Below are 17,103 nucleotides of genomic sequence, written 5' to 3'. Positions count from 1 at the left end.
TTTCTTGAGGGAAGAGAATATGTATGATCATGATGCAGGAGAGTGGAGGCTGAGTAGACACCTCAAGCCCAAGGGCACCTCATATAAGGAAAAAACCGAACACTCTGGAGCCTACATCAAGGTGAAAACATGCAAAGCACGTGAACCAACGTCAACGTAGGCTCCAGAGTGTTCGGTTTTTTCCTTGAATAAGGTGAGGCCTTCCAATGGCTGAACGAGTCATGGCATGGCATCTACACGTCTCTATGTTTCCAGGACTCGGAATAGAAACGCGCTTCCAAGATTGTAGCGTTCTCCATTTAATCCCTTGTGTTATGCAATTGCAGTCTGTGTATTTGGCCTACGTATACGGAGAGGGGGCCACCCGTGTACCGATCTCTTATCTTGTGGGCTGCGAAGGATATGGCGGTTCGTTCGGTTTCGCTGTGGTCTGCGGGGGCGAAGGATCGAGGCTGGTACGCGTGGGCTAGAATGGACGAGTGAGACGACGGCGCCAACAATGGCAGGTACGAACGATTCGTTCGCATGCGAATCGATCGCTTTCTGGCTGTTAGATAGCAAAGAGGATTAGGCATTTCGCAGCACCCGTGATGGTGGATGCGCTGTATGGGTACGAGTGTAGCAGTGCGCAACACGATGCTAGTCGCCCAGCCGCCCCAAGGCCAGCACAACGCGGACCCGAGCATGCTCAGGTGGTTCTCAGCACCCTAAGACCGCCACAACCATACGTTTATCTCGTAAATGCACCAAGTCAGAGCACAGGTAACGAAAGTCTGGTTTGTGTTGGTCACAAAATCTTTACGAGAGAGTCATAAGCTAGCAGAACGTTGGAAGGGCCGGTCAAGGGTACCTAACCTTGGAAAGCTGAAGATCTATAGGAGAGAAAAGACCTCGGAGCAGAGAGCGTGTAATAACAAGGTTGCGCATTCACGTAACAAGAGAATCGAGAAGAGAAACGGCGGGCTCACGAGCAATCAAGTTGTTCAACGGTAATAGCTTGGAAGTTTTTACACCAGGCCCCTACATCTGATCTACCTCAGTCGTAGTGAGGCGCTAATCCCACGGTCGTGCTCGTAGTCTCACATGAACCCATCCTGGTTGCTTGGCTCGTCCGCCAGTACATCGCCTTACAGAAGAGACTAGGAAAGAAGTGTCATGATACTATGAGGAAAAGATGTCAGTCCATCGTCTAGTCGTGACTTGTTTGAAAGAGAACACTTACACCGCATTGACAACATCGCCAGATATAAGCTTTTCTTTTCTCCTAAGGGACAGTCAGTTGGCATTAGTTTGCAGCTGGACAGGAGATATCATACGGGCGTGCTTATCCATAGCACCACGGCCATGGTGAGCCATAGTAGCACGGTCATGACGAAGGCGGCTTCCCGTCGATGCCAGTGGAAGCAGAGCCAATGTCGTGACTCGCTGTAATATCACCCGTACGGCCGGTGCTATTATTTTGCGTTATAGGAGAGGCCTCAGGACAGGGAGAGCCCCAAACCAATGCCAGACTTATACTGGCTATGCCAACTACTGCGATTACAGTAATCAGGAAGTCCCGATCCCAAGCGCTCTTGAATAGACCCATTCCGCTGGACCGGGGGATCGACCAACCCTTATTAACAGCACCGCCTTTGTCGCGATGTGTATTGGGTCGATGGTAAAGTGGAGGAGGTGCAGGAAGACCGGTGACGGCGGTGGCCGCGGTGGCTGCGAAGTCGTATAGGTGCAGATATCTAGGTATGGCTGTGCTAGTAGCTTGGTATCGAGGTTGGTGATGAGCTGGAGTGGAGTAAAAGTGTACGATTTGTTGTGTTCTGAGCCATTGGCTTGAGATATGTCCAAGGGTATATAAAGACTGTTGTGTGATGGGTGTCAGGGCGGATTGTCCCGATCCCGCAAGGTCAGGGGGGCGCATGCAAGAGGCTCCAGGGTCCTGCGTCTCACCGGTAGGCCTTTTTGAGGTCAGCGCAGCAGAGAAAGGCCCCTCCAAGGCTGTCACGTTCACGAGAAGGGACCGGCTGAGCGTGCACAGCCTCGACGGATGCACATACCTAGGTGTTCAACTCAGCAGAACATTCCGAGGACGAGGCATGAACTCTCTGCATTGCCACCGGGCTCTGCCCAGATGCTCTTGGGCATTCATGGGTTGCAGGCTGTACAGCCTGCATATGACGGAATTGAATCACATGGCCTTGCTCGCTGTCTACTTGACCGGCCAATCAGTCTTTCGATCGCCAGCCTGGGTCTGCCATTCGACGAGCCCTCCAAAGCCGCAGGCTGACGCGCCTTCATCCTGATAGAAAAACACTGGAAGGTATATCTACCCCGCACCCTCAGCTGGACTGAGAAGCGATTTCCTCCTTCTTATCCTGCGACTCATCAAAGATGTCGCAAGGTCCGCCTACTTACCCTTACAATACGAACGTATCGTTGACCATGAACGAAGAGGAGACTGCGTCTGGGAAACAGCATGAAGTCTGGTCTGTGATCGGGGCCAGGGAGCAGAACACGGGCAAGAACCGCGTACGACAACCCAACAAGTCTGCAATGCGACTACTTGCTATTTTCGAACGTTTACTAACACCTCGACAGTCTGCCCAGATTCTTGGAATGACAGGCACCATCAAGGGCGAGGAGACCGTAGAGAAATCTACCACCGGGATACAACAAAAGTATGGGGATAACACTATTAAATCGACTGGAGCTATCACTGCTACCGAGACGATCGACGACAGTTCGACTGGTCTTGTTATTGTGGAAGGTGCAACGGGTTCAGCTATGATCACTGAGGATACGGGAAACATTGCAGCCAAGCGTGTCAAGGGAACATCCACTGGTATAACTTATTCTAGATAGACAGAGTACGCTACTCTGATCTCGCTATCGCTTGTTCAAATTGCTAAGTTGCCCAGTCAGGCACTATTGTCCGACATCAGGCGTGTACTATTGGTTGTGATACAGTCGAGGTTCTGACTGCTACGCCACTGAGTGGCGCTCAATCACTAAGTGCTAATGCCCGTATTGATATCGCTAGAGTCCAAGCCAACTTCAACGGAACCAGTTTCTCGTGATATTCTCGCTGAAAAGGTTGGTTCTGGTGCCTGATCATAAGTTAGACGCATGCACAGTTGAGTATGTTTGATGATGTCGAAGCCAATGTATAGAGCTCGCTCACAGTGAAAGTTTGCCAACACATCCTAGGCAAAGTCTGGTTTTGGGAGTTTCCACTTACAAAACCTTTGAAAGAAATCCCAGTGTTTACACGATCAGCGCGACCACCGACTACGATATTCCCGGTCTGCCCTAATATGTGTGCGCAGGCTGTTGAATTACGCGTTTTCGGAACCTCATTCGAGCGCGTGGGCCTAAATTCCATCCTCATCGCTGCTTTTATGACGTTGGTTAGTAATTGTTCATGCTCGACATCCATAGTAGTTCAACCCTCTTCGGGTCATGATGGGTGATTTCCCGTGGAATGTGCCCTACCGCTTGAAGATCTCCTAGATATCTGTTCTTGGAGCCGAAAGAAGGCATGTTCATGGCCTTCGCCGTATATAAGAGGCATATGAACATTGAATATACCCAATAGAGAGTATGCTCGGTCTTCATCTCGTTTCGTTGAACGCTTTTCCGCCCATGATAATCGCTCTTGAACGCTCGTCTCGAAAAGATCCCCACCCTGAAGGACGTGCTGGGGTACCTTTGTTACAGTCTCTATCTCCTGCAAACGCGAGGATTTATCACCGATATGTTCGCCCTCCCTAGTGTAAAAGCTAATGACCTTCGGGGCAACGAGCTCTTGTAGTGTCCACCCGCGAGTAAACCAGCGGCTGGTTTGGAAAGATCCAGTATCTTGAACTGAAACGTCAGACAAGTAAACGTAACATTTAGCTGCTTCCCGATACCAGCGAAACATTGAATTAATAGCCTCTGAGAGTTCCGCGCTGCTCGACTTGTCAATACAACAAGTATCAACCCAGGAATACTCTAGACCATCTCTGGCGGCTTGCCTTGTGCAGAAGAGGATCTTGCGATGACCTGCTTTGCCCTGGCCTGTACCATCTGTGATGTCCTTTAGAGTGACCTCGTCGGCATCCGACCCCCAAGTATGAGAAAGGATGCCATAGGGTGGGATCTCTTTGCCGTAGAACTCATCTAGGCTGAGATGACCGTTTACGAGATGTAGGAGGCGCATGGTGAGCGAGTTCGAGAGATCAGTGCCAGCCAACAGATTGGTATGCGACGAGACATTCACGACCAGAAATCGGTGGTTTGAGGCGTCGTGCGATAAGAAATCGATTCTGTAGCTGCCGTACGATAGCTGGTTGAAAGTTACGTATTCGTACAACTGATTAGCGATGTTGGTGATAGAGAGGTGGTGGGAATAGCAGGTAGTGACGAGGCTGAACAGCGAAGGCAAGATTTAAGAAAAGTGGCGGCCGGCCCAACCGTACATGCGGCGTGAGCAACCGAGTTGGTTCTACCGAGAACCATTCGTCCCTCCCCAAAACAAATGTTCTCTTTGGCTGATTGGCTAATATAAACGAACTTCATGCAGTACTTCGTATGACGACTCTAGCCGACACGTACAATGTTCGTCGACGAACTGTTGATTGAAAACGACCTTTTGTGACTGAGTAGAAGTGATACGACAACGCATGCTAACAGGAAGGAATGCGCTACCCGAATCCATTTGCGATACCAAGGGAGGCTATGCAAAGCCTTACACCGGTGAAGGAGCCGTCCACCGGTGAGAAATCTTCTTGGTTGTTGATGACAAAATGAGTCGCCATGTTGCTTACCATCCGCCTCACTCTGGCAGAGGCGAATTACTAGATTCGGCCGCTCACGTCAACCTCGGGGGGGTTTTTTTTTCGTATCTACAGTCTGCGTAATGCTTCTCCCATAACCAGCACCAGTATCATATGACTGGAAAAAACATACACCTTGCTTATTCTTAATTTTCTATTTGTCTCAGCAGTGGATAATGCAGCATAGTTCATTAATGTCCTAAGATAATACCTGTTTGTATCTCTCGGGCGTTCAACCTCCGGCAACCACAGCCAAACCCTCATAGATCTGCCTCCTGACCCTAGAGAAAGTCGCCGCATCATTATTCCTAGGATCCAGATTACCATAAGCCCCTCCATCAATCTCAATCTGACCAGTAGCCGTCTTTCTCACAGCCACTGTTCCGTTGATGACCAGCACACCCTCGCCTCTAAACTCGGCTTGCATGCCATTAGCATTCATGAGCTTCCTCAGGTCAGCAAGACGAAGATCGCCGACATGGAAAGGTTGTGCGACGGATCGAACGGCGGTGGCCATGTTCGTAGGAACGACGTCGAGAATCGGTGTATCGTCATTCTTGTCGCTAGATACGGGGACGGCAGGGGCGTCGAGTCGAGCCTTCTTCTTCGCAGGCGTATCTACCTCTTCTTTGACTTCTGGTTCCAGGCTTGCGGCTGCGAGGCGACCGGTGATGGCCACCACACCCATGCCGCGAACATTCTGCCAACGAAGGTTGCGCACCATACTGCGGCTGAGCTTGACACTCCAGGCGTTCGTATCGACACTGGCGTCGATCATCACGCCAACTGTGGGCGTAAAAACATCGATGGCGTTGGCAGAATCGGTATTTGCGTTCAGCGCTATGCGACTGATCTCTGCGAGCTCTAGAGTCTCGCCTTCCTCGCCACCTACGAATATCAGCTTGCGAGGCTTGATAAGTGGAATAAGCTGCTGGATTGTGCGGCGGTCATGCAGGCCTGAAAAGTCGACGAAGGCGATCCGACATCGAATCTCCAGGGTTTCCGACTCGATGATGACTTTCGAAGGGCCTTCCACCTTGTCTGGGTCGTCTTCTGGTTCGCTATCGGATTCTCCGTCCCCGCCCTCTCGAGCCTCCTTGTCTTTCCGGCGTTTTTGATTGGCGTTGGCTTTGTTGGTGTCTGTGGCGTTTAGTATGTCATCCCATCTCCTCTTCTGGCCGACTGCGTTCTCCTTCTTCGTGCCCTCACCACGAAGAGCTTCGCCGGCAGTATTGTCCTCCTCTTCAGCGCGCGCAAAGTCTTCGGGGCGGATCAGATCACCAAAGTCGTCTGCCCGACGCTTCTTGGCCTGGAACGGAAACATCTTCTCTTTTCCTTTCTTTCCTTGCACTTCGTAGTCATGGACATTCTTGCGGCGTAAGAGTACGTTGACACCCAATTCCGCGTCTGTCATGCCAAGTTTGTTTCGCGCATGCTGAAGAGCAACCGTCGCGTTGAGGGCTTTCCCTCGATATCCATCACCAGAGCCTTCCGAACTCTCTGACTCGGTGGATGATCGGTCGTCGACGACATCGGCGGAGGTTTCGAGCATCGCTGCATTATCGCCGCCCATAGTAGTTTGCCGTTGCCTCTGACCGGCAAGGAATTGCTGATAGAGCGGAACCTCATCACCCTCGAGTGCGACTGTCCGTATGGTATTGAGCGGCGCTTGATCGCCCGCGGCGTCGATTATAGTTGTAGAGGGGGCGTCCTGCCCTGGCGAGGCGTTGCGCTGATTCCACAGTTCCCAGAGATATCGGCCGAGACCTTTCTTTTGAGCGCCCAGTTGACCAGCTCTCTCTGTGAGGATGACCAAGTTCTTCTCGTCGGCTGCCAAGCTTCGAATGGCATCTTTGGAGAATCCCCACTCGAGCGTCGCATCGCTTGCTAGTATCACTCGCGGTCCATTTGTGCCTAGCATCCGAGCTACACGGGTCTTGCGCTCAACCAGTGTGATGTGTTTGAAGTCGAATGGGACTCTGGCGCGGTCTTCCTCTTTGCCGCTTTTGTTCCTCCGATCTTGATCCGCAGCGCTGGCTTCAAACTCCTTCACGATGCCCTCCTCCATCCATTCCAACATACTGCGTACGTATCGCATTGTTGCACCACCTGTTCGACTCGCCAGATAGATCTTTGCGCTTTTTAGTGAGCCGTCTCCTTCCGTATTTGTTGCCTCCCGCTCCCATGTCTCTTCGAGAAGATATGCCAGTTCGAGTATACGAGCACTTGAGTCTGAAGGGATCAAGACAGTTCCACCCTTGGCTACTGTATCTTGAATCATCTCAAGAAGGGCTTCATCTCGCTTGTTGGGCGATCTAGCCACCTTGACCATACTGGTGTTTTTGCTACTGCAGACCAAAGCAGTTGGACGACGCAATTGTTCCAGAACTTCAGAGCCACCAGTGCCAGGCCCTCCAAGCCAAGCAGCTCCTGAGAGAACATGCTCTCTGGCTTGATTCCAGTCGACGGCATATACGACCGACTCCATACCATGTTGTATATGCCATATTGAACCTCCCAACGTGTGTCCGGCGCTGTATGCGGTAATGGTGAGACCATTGAGCGGAGGCGAATGCGGCGAAGGGATGGGCTGATGCGGTTGAGAATAGCGAAGTGGATTGATACGGGCGAAGTAATCGGCAATCTCTTGCGATGTAGGCGCCTGGAGAAGAATGTTTGGATTCTTTCCACCCGTAAGCGCCGAAGAGAAGGAGTATGCGGACTCGCTGAGAGCTTCGGCGGGGATGATGGACGACGCGAGCGGCGTGGATTCGTACAAGTCTTGTAGCAGCGTCCGGCCGAGCGATATGACGGGATTTGTCGCGTAGACGGGGATTCGCGTGAACAGAGGGAAGTTCTTGCAGCAGTGGACGTAGGCTCCGAGATGCGCAGTGGTCGCGTGAGTAAGCAGGATGAACGAGAGAGTAGGGACATGTCTACATTGTCTGAATTAGTCATCGTGTATGTATGGTGTATTGCTATATAGCGACTTTGCTTCCCGCTGCCAGTCTTTCCCAGGCGCGTGTAACACATGGACGGCCCATACTTCAGCTGTGCTCCACATCGCGTTCGCGACCAGATCAAGGACCTACCTCTCTATCTCTTTGAGCTTCTCTACACTGAAATCTTCATCCCAGCCAACATCGATCAAGATTTGTATGCCTCCATCGAACTCCAGCAGTGACTGCGATGCGGGCGAGGAGCTCTGTGCGCCCAGAAGGGGCGTGAAGTTGAACATAGTTGCAGCTGCTATTCAGTGTGGTTTGAGCGATTCCAAGTCTCTGTGCGCATGGCGTTCGCACGCTGGTTGAAATGGCGAGGCAGTGATGTTGCCTCGATAGTTGATGCTTGGGCAGTGACAGCATGGCCGAACGCGTCGGAGCGCGTCGGAGCTCGGGGAAGAATTGATCCGCGTGTCTGATCCTAGATCACGTGAACATCACCACCCTGCTGTCCAGACCTCGAAAAGCCACCACGAGCGCCGTATTGCCTGCCTCATGACCAGTTGCAACTGTGGACAATACAAGCTACTGTTCTTGGAGCTACGGCACAATACTTGCTGCGGCAGAGCTCGTTGACTAAGCCCGCAACATATCCACCAAGCCCTCGCAGCACCACCTGCCGCTAGAAGCATTTCTACACCCACATTGTTTCCGTCTACTGGTTCTGTTTTGGTGTGGTTCATTAGCTCATGCCTATGGTATGCGACTTGTACTGCAAGTCAACCCTGGAAGAGTCAAGCAGGCCCCGCCGCATACGTGTTCGCAGACAGCGGCAACAAATAGTCCCGTACTTTTCGAATTTAGTCGATCACCCGCCCGCACATGCATGCGCTGGGAAGCCCAGGCAGCCGTGAGTTTCGTATGGTAAAGAAACATGCACTGGATCGGCCAGATAGAAGTCTTGTGAGGGCGTAACGAGGCACCCCGAACACTATCAGCATATATTGGGAGCAGCAGCTCGGAATCTTCGTATGAGGCTGTAAATGGAGTCGCGTTAGCACCTAAGGCGGAACTTCGGAACGAGACCGGCATGCACAGCACTCAGCCCGCGCCACAAACATGCAGGAGTCGCACTGCGCATTCAACAAACCTCATCCTGGCTCATGTACAGCAGACACGGGTGGCCTCCAGGGCACGAAAGCGTCTGATCATCTCCTGATATTGTATCCACGCAAGTACCGGACAAGACGTCATGACAGATGTCAAACGGAATGGTCGGTAGTTTTCACGAACCGTTCGTGGAACCCTTGATACTACTACTGCCAGTCGCTCAACTTCAGGCCAGACATGTTTTGATCATGGCTCAACACTTGCTGCATATGTAGCCGTCTGCACATGTTGTCTGCGTCAACAGTATTGGCGAATGGGACGGGAAGTGACCCCGCAGCCAAAGCACGCCGCTAAGGTCCTTATGCAAGTCATTCGCCTGTCCCCTTCGGCTGCATACATCCGTTATTTTCGATACGCAAAAACGGACTAATAACCGTCAGCCATCGCGGCGCCGCTATCACCACGCAGGGACAATAATCTGACCCATCTTTCTTGAGTTCATCTGATCTCTCTCTCGGTTGTCACAACACTGTGCAATGAGTCGTGTGGTACGTCATGCACTTGTCGAGACGGGCATTTACTTCGGAGAAGACTGCTGATGATTCCAAATTGGGGACGGTAAGATCGTGAATGGGAACTAGGCTCCACCTTGCGATGAGACGGCGGGTCCGAGACATGATACTTTTCATCGAATCATGCTAAATGAGGAGCTTCGACAACTTGATTCACGGTCATCTGCCGGTGGTGGGTCTAAGCATTTGCGAGCGGTTGTTGAAGAACGCCGTAGCATGCTGCCCAAATCACATTCCGACGCGACTCAAGAATGCAAAAACCTCGGTTCATGAGAGCATGCCTGTTCATCCCTTCACGCAAGGAGAGGCGGCTTGTTATCGGGCTCTGCTCTCGAGTCCGTCAAAGCTTTCGGCTGGGACCGAAGTCAGGGTACTGCGGAAACCCGCCTGGAGCCAGCTTTGGGAGCGTGCCTTTGTGCCCGTCGTCCCGCTCCGGCCGCAAAGTAACCAGATCCTCAGCACGCAGGGAAGTCCACCGCGCGACACCAGGGTTTCGAAAGCACGACGTTCAAGAAGCGGACGCATTTGCTTTGAAATTGATATCTATACTGCTCGCGAAAAAGTTGCCCAACCTAACGACAAAATACTGCAGTGCTCGGATCGTGACCTGCTGATAGGCTTACCAATTGCGGGGAGGGTGTATGCGAGCTTATGACATCTCAAACAAACTTTGGCCGGCCGTTAATCGCTGGACCTACCAGATGCTGCTGTCATTATTGTGATGATCTTCAGGCCTCGCAATCCCTGACGTGCCAGGTGTGGCTTGATGCTGGAAACACTCGATGCGGCCTGGTCGGGTTGTCAGCATGTTAAGATCGTCTTGCCGGCTGCGCTCAATAACTCTCTATAACCAGATGATAAGGTCCGATTCGACCGGATCGCAAAGGTGGAGAAGTAGTGTCGTCAGGTCACACACAAGACATCGCGGAGATGTAGCACGATGGGCTGGGCATCCTAGCGTGGGGCTGATTATCGGCTAGGGGCGCCTCAAGTATCGCGTACCGACTAGCCATTTGCGTGCGCGGCCGTGAAATGATGGCGTTTGTGTGGTGAGGATGAATAGCACATGGAGCAAGTCAAGTACATGGCAAACCGAATCTGATTGTAAGCGATTGATCGATCGAAGTAGTGCATCGCCGGGAAAGCTGTCCTACGGTGTTTGCACAAGACGTGCTGCTGATCCTGAATTGTTCGCCTTGAGCTGAAGGTGGTGCAGCCAACGAGATCTGAGGAGTGGCTAGGCCTGCGAACCAAGATACGAAGCCGCTCGAAAGCGATTCATGCACCATTCGATACATACACTAGGAACATCACGTTTCAATGCTCCACGAGGTTTACAGCCTCCAGACGACTTAGCGCTCACACCGGCGACTGTTCACGAAGCCAACTGCAGCGCTCGCTACGTCTTGGGTTGTCGTCAACACTGTCCTTCGCCTGCCCGGTGCTTCACATCGAGCATCGGCCTACTCACTGTTTTAAGTCGACGGCGGCCCAGGGCGATGGTTACAGCGGGACCAGTGGACTCGTTCTAGGATTATCCTCCATTACCATCATTAGAGGCGAATTGGTGTCGTCGCTGCGACGCTACTTGAACACACTATATCCTCTCGCCTTTACCTTGCTGCGCAACCCGGTTCGAAGCTATCCAGGCTGCACTTTAATACCTAGCGACAAATCCCACTCGTTCAAGTAGATCTTCCCACACACACACCTCTTGTCGCTTCTCCGCACGCCCACGTTACTCACATCCCCCTTGGGCGTACGACATCGACATCGACCGCTTACCCCGTTCCAATTCCAACATAACTGGCTTTCGCCCACCCCTGCTCTCGCGCCGGGTCTGTGTTCAGCTCAGCCGTTCATCTCGGAACGACACAGTTTTGCCGTTAGTTCCACCCGAATCCTATTGGACGTTCCGCGGACGCCCACGACTCGCTAAAGACGCATTCCCCCGCTCTCACGCAACCTACCGTGCGATCGCTCGAGGCATCAGGAGCGGACCGCTTGGACCCCTCTGCGACACTCTGCTCAGCTCTCGTTGGAACAGCTGCCGCGTCGTTCTACCACTTGTACTATTGTGCTTAGCATTGAACGGCAGAAGTACAAGACACCCCCTGGTTGCCACTCGTTGCATTGAATCGTGCTCGGCTCCGACGCATCTAGACGAACATCACTCTTTCGTGTTATCATCCGCGCGCAGAACGGACTGGACATCCAATGCGCGCTTCTTCCCACCAGTAGTCCAACAACCTCCCCAATTCTGGCTCGAATGATCTCGACCGTTTCCTTCGGCCCTTCGCCGCCAGGCGCTCGCAACCGCTTGAGCACAAGCTCATCGCCCCAGCCCTCCATGTCGTCCGCTAGCGACTCCCCGTTTACCACACCCAACTTCGATTCAAACATATTCAGCCCTTCGGAATCACAATCAGAGGAGCGATCAGATGTACGAACGGGGTCCCTCGAGGTAGTACCCAAGGTGGAAGAGACGGAACTTCAGTTGGCCGATGTCAAGGAAGAGGCGTCTCCGGAAGACACACCCATTTCCCCAACCGAACCTGTACGGATAAGACGCGCCCGCGGCCGACCCAGGATACACCCTCCTCGCTCACCTACCACTCTTGCTAAGCAAGCAAAAGCCCGATCGAAGACGGGCTGCACGACATGTCGGAAAAGGAAGAAGAAGTGTGACGAGACCAAGCCGTTCTGTAATTGTGCCGTGGTATTGTGGTCATGAAGTAGGTACTAATGTTGTCCAGGCTTGTCGTGCCAGAAGAACAACATCCATTGCGAAGGCTATAAGCCCGTCGAAATCTGGAAGAGCGGCAAGGAAAGGGCCGCAGAAGGTATGTAGTCGTGCTTGTTTGCTTTTTGGTAGTGGGCCAAGCTAACCATCCAACAGCTCGGAAGCGAAGTTCGGATGTCAAGTTCGACCTCCCGCCTCTCATGGAAGGTGTCGAGAATGACCTTGACCGTCAGCTTTTGCAACACTTCTCCAGTAGAGCGAGTGCTGTCCTAACGTTACATGGGGACAAGTCGTCAAACCCCTTCACCAAGATCCTGTTGCCCATGGCACTTCAGCACGAAGGCCTCATGCATTCCGTGCTGTGCTTGTCGGCCTCTCACATGTACTCAGTCACCCCATTACAGGAGTACGAGGACAGGCAGGTCTTTCACCGAGGCAAGGCATTGCAGCTTCTCAAGCATGACATTGAACGGCAGAAAGCTGGTGAAGGTGGTGTAATGGTCTACGAGGACTCTAACGTTGCACAGATATTACTGCATCTTCTGCATTCCATCTGCGATGGTAACACTTCCGGTGAATACCGGATGCACATGATAGCAGCAAAACAGATCGCGATGACACAGAAGTCTTCCAATCCGGAGTTCCAGACCCTGTTCGACGAGTTTTTCTACTACCACTGGATCGCCAGTCAGATCACCTCCCTTGACGGCACCGAGGTCCCCATGATGGACGATTTCAACCTCCCTTTTAAAATCAGCCCGGAGACCGCGGGCTTGATCGGTGTTTCTGACGGACTCTTCGGCTTCATATCCAAGATCAGCAACCTGCGACGAAAAATACGCAGTCGCATTGATGACAAAGAGGAGCCTGTAATGGACTACGAGGCATTACTCGCCGCCCACGCCATCGACGCCGGCCTTCGCGGATGGGTATGTCCCCATCCACCCGGATCTCCGCGTTACACCATCTCGATGCTCTATCGCCAGGCAACATGGGTCTATCTCTATCGCACAACGAAAGACTCAAAACCACACCCATTTATCAAGAGCGCCGTTGACGACGGCATCCGATACATCAACGAACTGCCAGCGGAAGGGTGGGTTCAAAGTAACGTTTTACTTCCCCTGTTCTTGATTGGGTGCGCGGCATTCGAAGAAGAGCAACGTGTGGAGATCAACCGGGCGTTCAACGGCCTCATTGCCTGCACAGGCCTAGGCAACATCGGCTTCGCGAAGGAAGTCGTCGACCAGGTTTGGGAGCTGATGTCATCCCCTGATCCAGAGGTGCAAAAGGAGAGCTGGGATTGGGAGAGACTGATAAAACTCCGGGGCTGGGACTTTCTCGCTACGTGAGCCCTGCAGGACGCACGAAAGAGTTTTTCTTTGCCGACACTCGGATTGTGAATATTCCGCATGGGATCTTCACTCACCAATTTCGGCTCATCACCATAGGAGAGATGTTATCACGTCGCTTGTCGCTTGTTGGCTTGGTCGGCGTGGGACTCCGGTCCTTGCGCACGGCTCTCATGGCGATGCCACAGCGTCGGCGTGTGGAGGTACAACACGGCCTTTGAGGTTCAGACTTGGCATTTAGGGTTCCTTATTCAATCGGTGTTTCTACGGGCGCAAAAAGGAGTCATGATATCTGGTGGGTCGTCGGAGGGCGGTTTACAAGGCTCGGACCGGCAACGACGCACTACGGCCTTACGATTAGGTTGCATTGGACGGGTGTGTTCCCCGACGGTATTGCGTTATGGTATGGGAAAACGGCACTGCATGTCTTCGCATTTACTTCGGGTTGGATTTTTCATGGGGCACAGTTTTGTTCTTGGCAATGTTTTGTCTCGCACACAACCCGTGTGTTCAGCCGGGCGGCGTTTGGCTTTGGGCGGTGCATGTCAGATCGCGATGCACTCAACCCTGCATGGGCGAGGCATGCTCGTACACATGGCATTGCAGCACTTGTTTAAATAGGTCCGATAGCAGACCGGCATTCTCTTATTTCGCAGTACGATGACGACACGTATATATGCAGGTAGCCTCACAGCACAGAAATGCACGCTGGTACCCACTCCGCTCACAGAGCTCTCATCGCAACGTCGCAGGGAACGCATGGCTTAATGGGCGATCACGATCTGCCTCGGTGATAAGGTGAGGAGCTATAGTGCGGCGCTGGTGCACACTGTAACCGTAAGCACCAACCGTGCCACAGCATCTAGATTCCTGCGGGCACGTTCTTCCTCCAATCCGCTTACAAGCAATCAAACGCTTTGGCGAGCTTCCTCCGCGACCTCGTTGGAACGAACTCGTCGCCTGGCGTCGCTATGGGATTCATGACTCGAGCGCGCAGCATGCAGCCACAACTCAGAAAGTCCATGTGCATATAACCGGAGGATGATCATCAACATCTTCTCAGAAGCGAGTAAAGTAAGCATCCACAACGAGAAGAGTTATCCTTCCTCGCACTGCCGGAGTCCACTGTAAAGCGACACAAGCCGTTAGGCAGATCGGCCCAGGGTACCAGGTTCAAAAAACGGCATGCGTGGGGTGTTGTCGCACATCTCTTTTTCGCGGCTTGGGAAGGCGGTTACGGTTACGTTCGTCCGGCCCAAACCCGCATCCGATGGGACCGGTACACTTTCCCCAGCGGCGCAATGACGAACGTTGCTACCAGCTATGCGGATCTAACAGTAACAAAGCAGGAAATCACGGCACGCCATCGGTCCTTTTGATTTTGACGATCTGAAATGCAACCCCCCACGCTTCTTAGGCAGAGTTGGGGGTTATAATCCGAAAGGCCCGGTGGAAAGGTCTGAATACATAGCCTGATTCGAGGGAACACGCCGTCGGTACCTGGCACTAGGTCTCAATGGATGGACAAGAGAAGCAGATAGCATGGCCCTGAGACGATATTGATTTCTCTCCATGGTTCAGTGTAGGGCCGATGTCGTGGAATCTTGCGCGACGTTGCGCACATGGCCTGACACCCAGCCGCGTGGGTTACCTAACGTCACAGATGGAGGGTATACGTAGTCACATACGCACGACGAACGTTGAGAGGGCAATTTCTGACACCTCTCGTCATCTATTCCAGCCTGACCCCTTATCCCTTACAACCAGATGATTCCAGAGGCCCCAGCGATAAGCCGGGAGATATCAATGGGGTTACAGCAGTCACCCGTCGACTCTAGAGTCCAGAGTCTAGAGCCATCAGACCGTTCGCATCTGAGTCGTAAATAGGTTTCTGATTATTTCCGAGGCCATCCACCGATCTACTTATCACTTACTCACTTGGTGATGTACCGTATTCATCTTACCGGTAGATACCGCATCAGGATGGGTATTTCGCATAGATCTGTCGTCTGAACATGGATATAAGTCCGACCCTGAGAGATACATACACGACTCGCGATGCAACACAAAAGCCATGAACCACTACTCGTACGATGGTGCCTGCATATGCAACCTGCATGGAACCTCCTTCATCCTGATAATGCCGGTGAAAATGCCAGATTTCGGGGTGCATCACTGGCTTCGTGGGATGTAGACGTTGGACCCTACACCGTTATTCGCGAATAATCTCACACCGATGTCAGCGTAGCTAGCTGGACCCAGTCCACGAGGCAGGACGCGCGTGGCGGTTGACGCAAGCCATCAATATTCCCAGTCTAGTCGGCGTAGGATAACGTGATTGCTTGTCCATGCGAACTAGATGTCCGGATAGGGTCATATGCAGCCTTGTTGGCTGACGTCCTTCAATGGACCTGCAGCTGACATGAAGAGCGACGTCGTGTCAGCATTCCACAGCATCGCGTGGCTTTCGGCCTCGATGGCCGCCCATGGCGAGGGTCAGATAGAAAGTAGGGCATTCCAATGTTCACTAGGATGCAGCTTGTTGTCGTCGATCGGAAAGCGGCATGCGAAGTGCTCAGGTGGTATGGGGTGTAAGATATCCACTATGCAAAAGCTGGTTAATGGCCAAGGTCATGATATGTGCCTAATGGCGATCATATGAGCCGCAAAACCGTTGCGACAAGCGACGGCGTCGTAAGTGAAGGCTGTCAATATTCGTGAGATGGAGGTGGCGGAGTGACAATGACAGGCTGGGAAGCAACGACCGGCCCACCAAAATTTTAGGATTCAAATCTTCCTGCCCAACGCACTGCCTATGCGAATCCTACATTTGACAACATCGTAGCTGTCCAAAAAGCGGAGAATTTGAAAAAAACGCACCCATGAAGCCCAAGAGCTATTCCTGGTTTTACCCACGAAGAGATTCGGTGTTAGTACACATTAGAGAAACAAGATGGTCTATCTCCCGCTGTCCTCGCACCTGCATCTCATCAAGACAACAAGATCTGGGACTAGCCGGTCCGTTCGCGCATCTCCGCGCATTGCAAACTTGGAAACAACAGCGGATTTATTTACCGGCAGCAAATCAGGCCTTCAAGATCGATGTGAATAATGGGTTGGTGGATTTCCTTGGAATGCAGCTCGGAAAGTTAGTCCCGCCCAATAGAACGACGTATCGAGCGAATTAAAAAAAGGGTATTCCGACGCAAGACACAGGGGGCAGCTGTCAATTGCAGACTCCCGCGGCTTTTCTGCTTTCTTTTTCCAAGTGGATACTATTCTTTCTGGAGATCGAACAATCCTCCCGCTGCCGCTACTGATTCCGCAAACTTTGTTGCTGGTCCACTCATCGCCGAAAGCTAGACATGAGATTTCGGAAGCGATGTGGAGTTCACTCGCAATCGGCCCGTGAGACCCAGCCCCTCGCTCAGGTAGGGAGCCCGTCCCGAATCTTTATCGTCAGAACAGCTTCGCGTAACGTGTGGTACGTACGTATCGAGGTACGTACTGTCGGTAAGTAAACAGTGGCTCTCAGCGTCTCACGCGTATATTGTCAAGATATATCGTTCC

The 17,103-nt window shown here is 52.4% G+C and overlaps 5 protein-coding genes across 5 annotated transcripts; 1 reads left to right on the top strand and 4 right to left on the bottom strand.

Moving 5' to 3' along the window:
• Nucleotides 1–198: 198 nt before the first annotated feature.
• BKA58DRAFT_390962 (uncharacterized protein) lies at nt 199–807 on the bottom strand. Its single transcript, XM_046170873.1, has one exon. It carries the CDS (start codon nt 684–686, stop codon nt 300–302), a length of 387 nt encoding a protein of 128 aa, XP_046021811.1. The 5' UTR covers nt 687–807; the 3' UTR covers nt 199–299.
• A 434-nt stretch (nt 808–1,241) lies between these two features.
• On the bottom strand, nt 1,242–1,818 carry BKA58DRAFT_390960 (uncharacterized protein). The gene has a single exon (XM_046170872.1). It carries the CDS (start codon nt 1,586–1,588, stop codon nt 1,367–1,369), a length of 222 nt encoding a protein of 73 aa, XP_046021810.1. The 5' UTR covers nt 1,589–1,818; the 3' UTR covers nt 1,242–1,366.
• Nucleotides 1,819–2,932: 1,114 nt separating this feature from the next.
• Nucleotides 2,933–4,367, bottom strand: BKA58DRAFT_234376 (heterokaryon incompatibility protein-domain-containing protein). The gene is made up of 3 exons (XM_046166553.1): nt 3,490–4,367; nt 3,179–3,387; nt 2,933–3,104 (listed from the first exon to the last, which is right to left on the bottom strand). The coding sequence occupies exons 1-3, from the start codon at nt 4,196–4,198 to the stop codon at nt 3,006–3,008; spliced, it is 1,017 nt and encodes a 338-aa protein (XP_046021809.1). The 5' UTR covers nt 4,199–4,367; the 3' UTR covers nt 2,933–3,005.
• Nucleotides 4,368–4,844: 477 nt separating this feature from the next.
• Nucleotides 4,845–8,245, bottom strand: BKA58DRAFT_390955 (beta-lactamase-like protein). Its single transcript, XM_046170871.1, has 2 exons — nt 7,907–8,245; nt 4,845–7,750 (listed from the first exon to the last, which is right to left on the bottom strand). The coding sequence occupies exons 1-2, from the start codon at nt 8,050–8,052 to the stop codon at nt 5,047–5,049; spliced, it is 2,850 nt and encodes a 949-aa protein (XP_046021808.1). The 5' UTR covers nt 8,053–8,245; the 3' UTR covers nt 4,845–5,046.
• Nucleotides 8,246–11,707: 3,462 nt separating this feature from the next.
• On the top strand, nt 11,708–13,533 carry BKA58DRAFT_404667 (fungal-specific transcription factor domain-containing protein; the record flags this gene model as incomplete). The annotated part of the gene is made up of 3 exons (XM_046171859.1): nt 11,708–12,143; nt 12,195–12,281; nt 12,338–13,533. The coding sequence occupies 3 exons, from the start codon at nt 11,708–11,710 to the stop codon at nt 13,531–13,533; spliced, it is 1,719 nt and encodes a 572-aa protein (XP_046021807.1).
• Nucleotides 13,534–17,103: the final 3,570 nt, after the last annotated feature.

The sequence above is a fragment of the Alternaria rosae genome (assembly GCF_020736505.1).
Source record: "Alternaria rosae strain MPI-PUGE-AT-0040 chromosome Unknown BKA58scaffold_9, whole genome shotgun sequence".
In the NCBI taxonomy this organism is placed as follows: domain Eukaryota; kingdom Fungi; phylum Ascomycota; class Dothideomycetes; order Pleosporales; family Pleosporaceae; genus Alternaria; species Alternaria rosae.
Note: the sequence above shows the minus strand (reverse complement) of the source record. Positions and strands in the feature narration are given on the sequence as shown.

Excerpts from the sequence above, each read along its gene's own strand:
- BKA58DRAFT_390960 (XM_046170872.1), bottom strand. The coding sequence starts at position 1,588 with ATGGGTCTATTCAAGAGCGCTTGGGATCGGGACTTCCTGATTACTGTA.
- BKA58DRAFT_390955 (XM_046170871.1), bottom strand. The coding sequence starts at position 8,052 with ATGTTCAACTTCACGCCCCTTCTGGGCGCACAGAGCTCCTCGCCCGCA. Across the intron at positions 7,751-7,906 it reads AAGCTCAAAGAGATAGAGAG|ACATGTCCCTACTCTCTCGT; the intron begins GTAGGTCCTTGA and ends CAGACAATGTAG.
- BKA58DRAFT_234376 (XM_046166553.1), bottom strand. The coding sequence starts at position 4,198 with ATGCGCCTCCTACATCTCGTAAACGGTCATCTCAGCCTAGATGAGTTC. Across the intron at positions 3,388-3,489 it reads ATCTAGGAGATCTTCAAGCG|CGATGAGGATGGAATTTAGG; the intron begins GTAGGGCACATT and ends TCATAAAAGCAG. Across the intron at positions 3,105-3,178 it reads TGTGTTGGCAAACTTTCACT|GCACCAGAACCAACCTTTTC; the intron begins GTGAGCGAGCTC and ends ACTTATGATCAG.
- BKA58DRAFT_390962 (XM_046170873.1), bottom strand. The coding sequence starts at position 686 with ATGCTCGGGTCCGCGTTGTGCTGGCCTTGGGGCGGCTGGGCGACTAGC.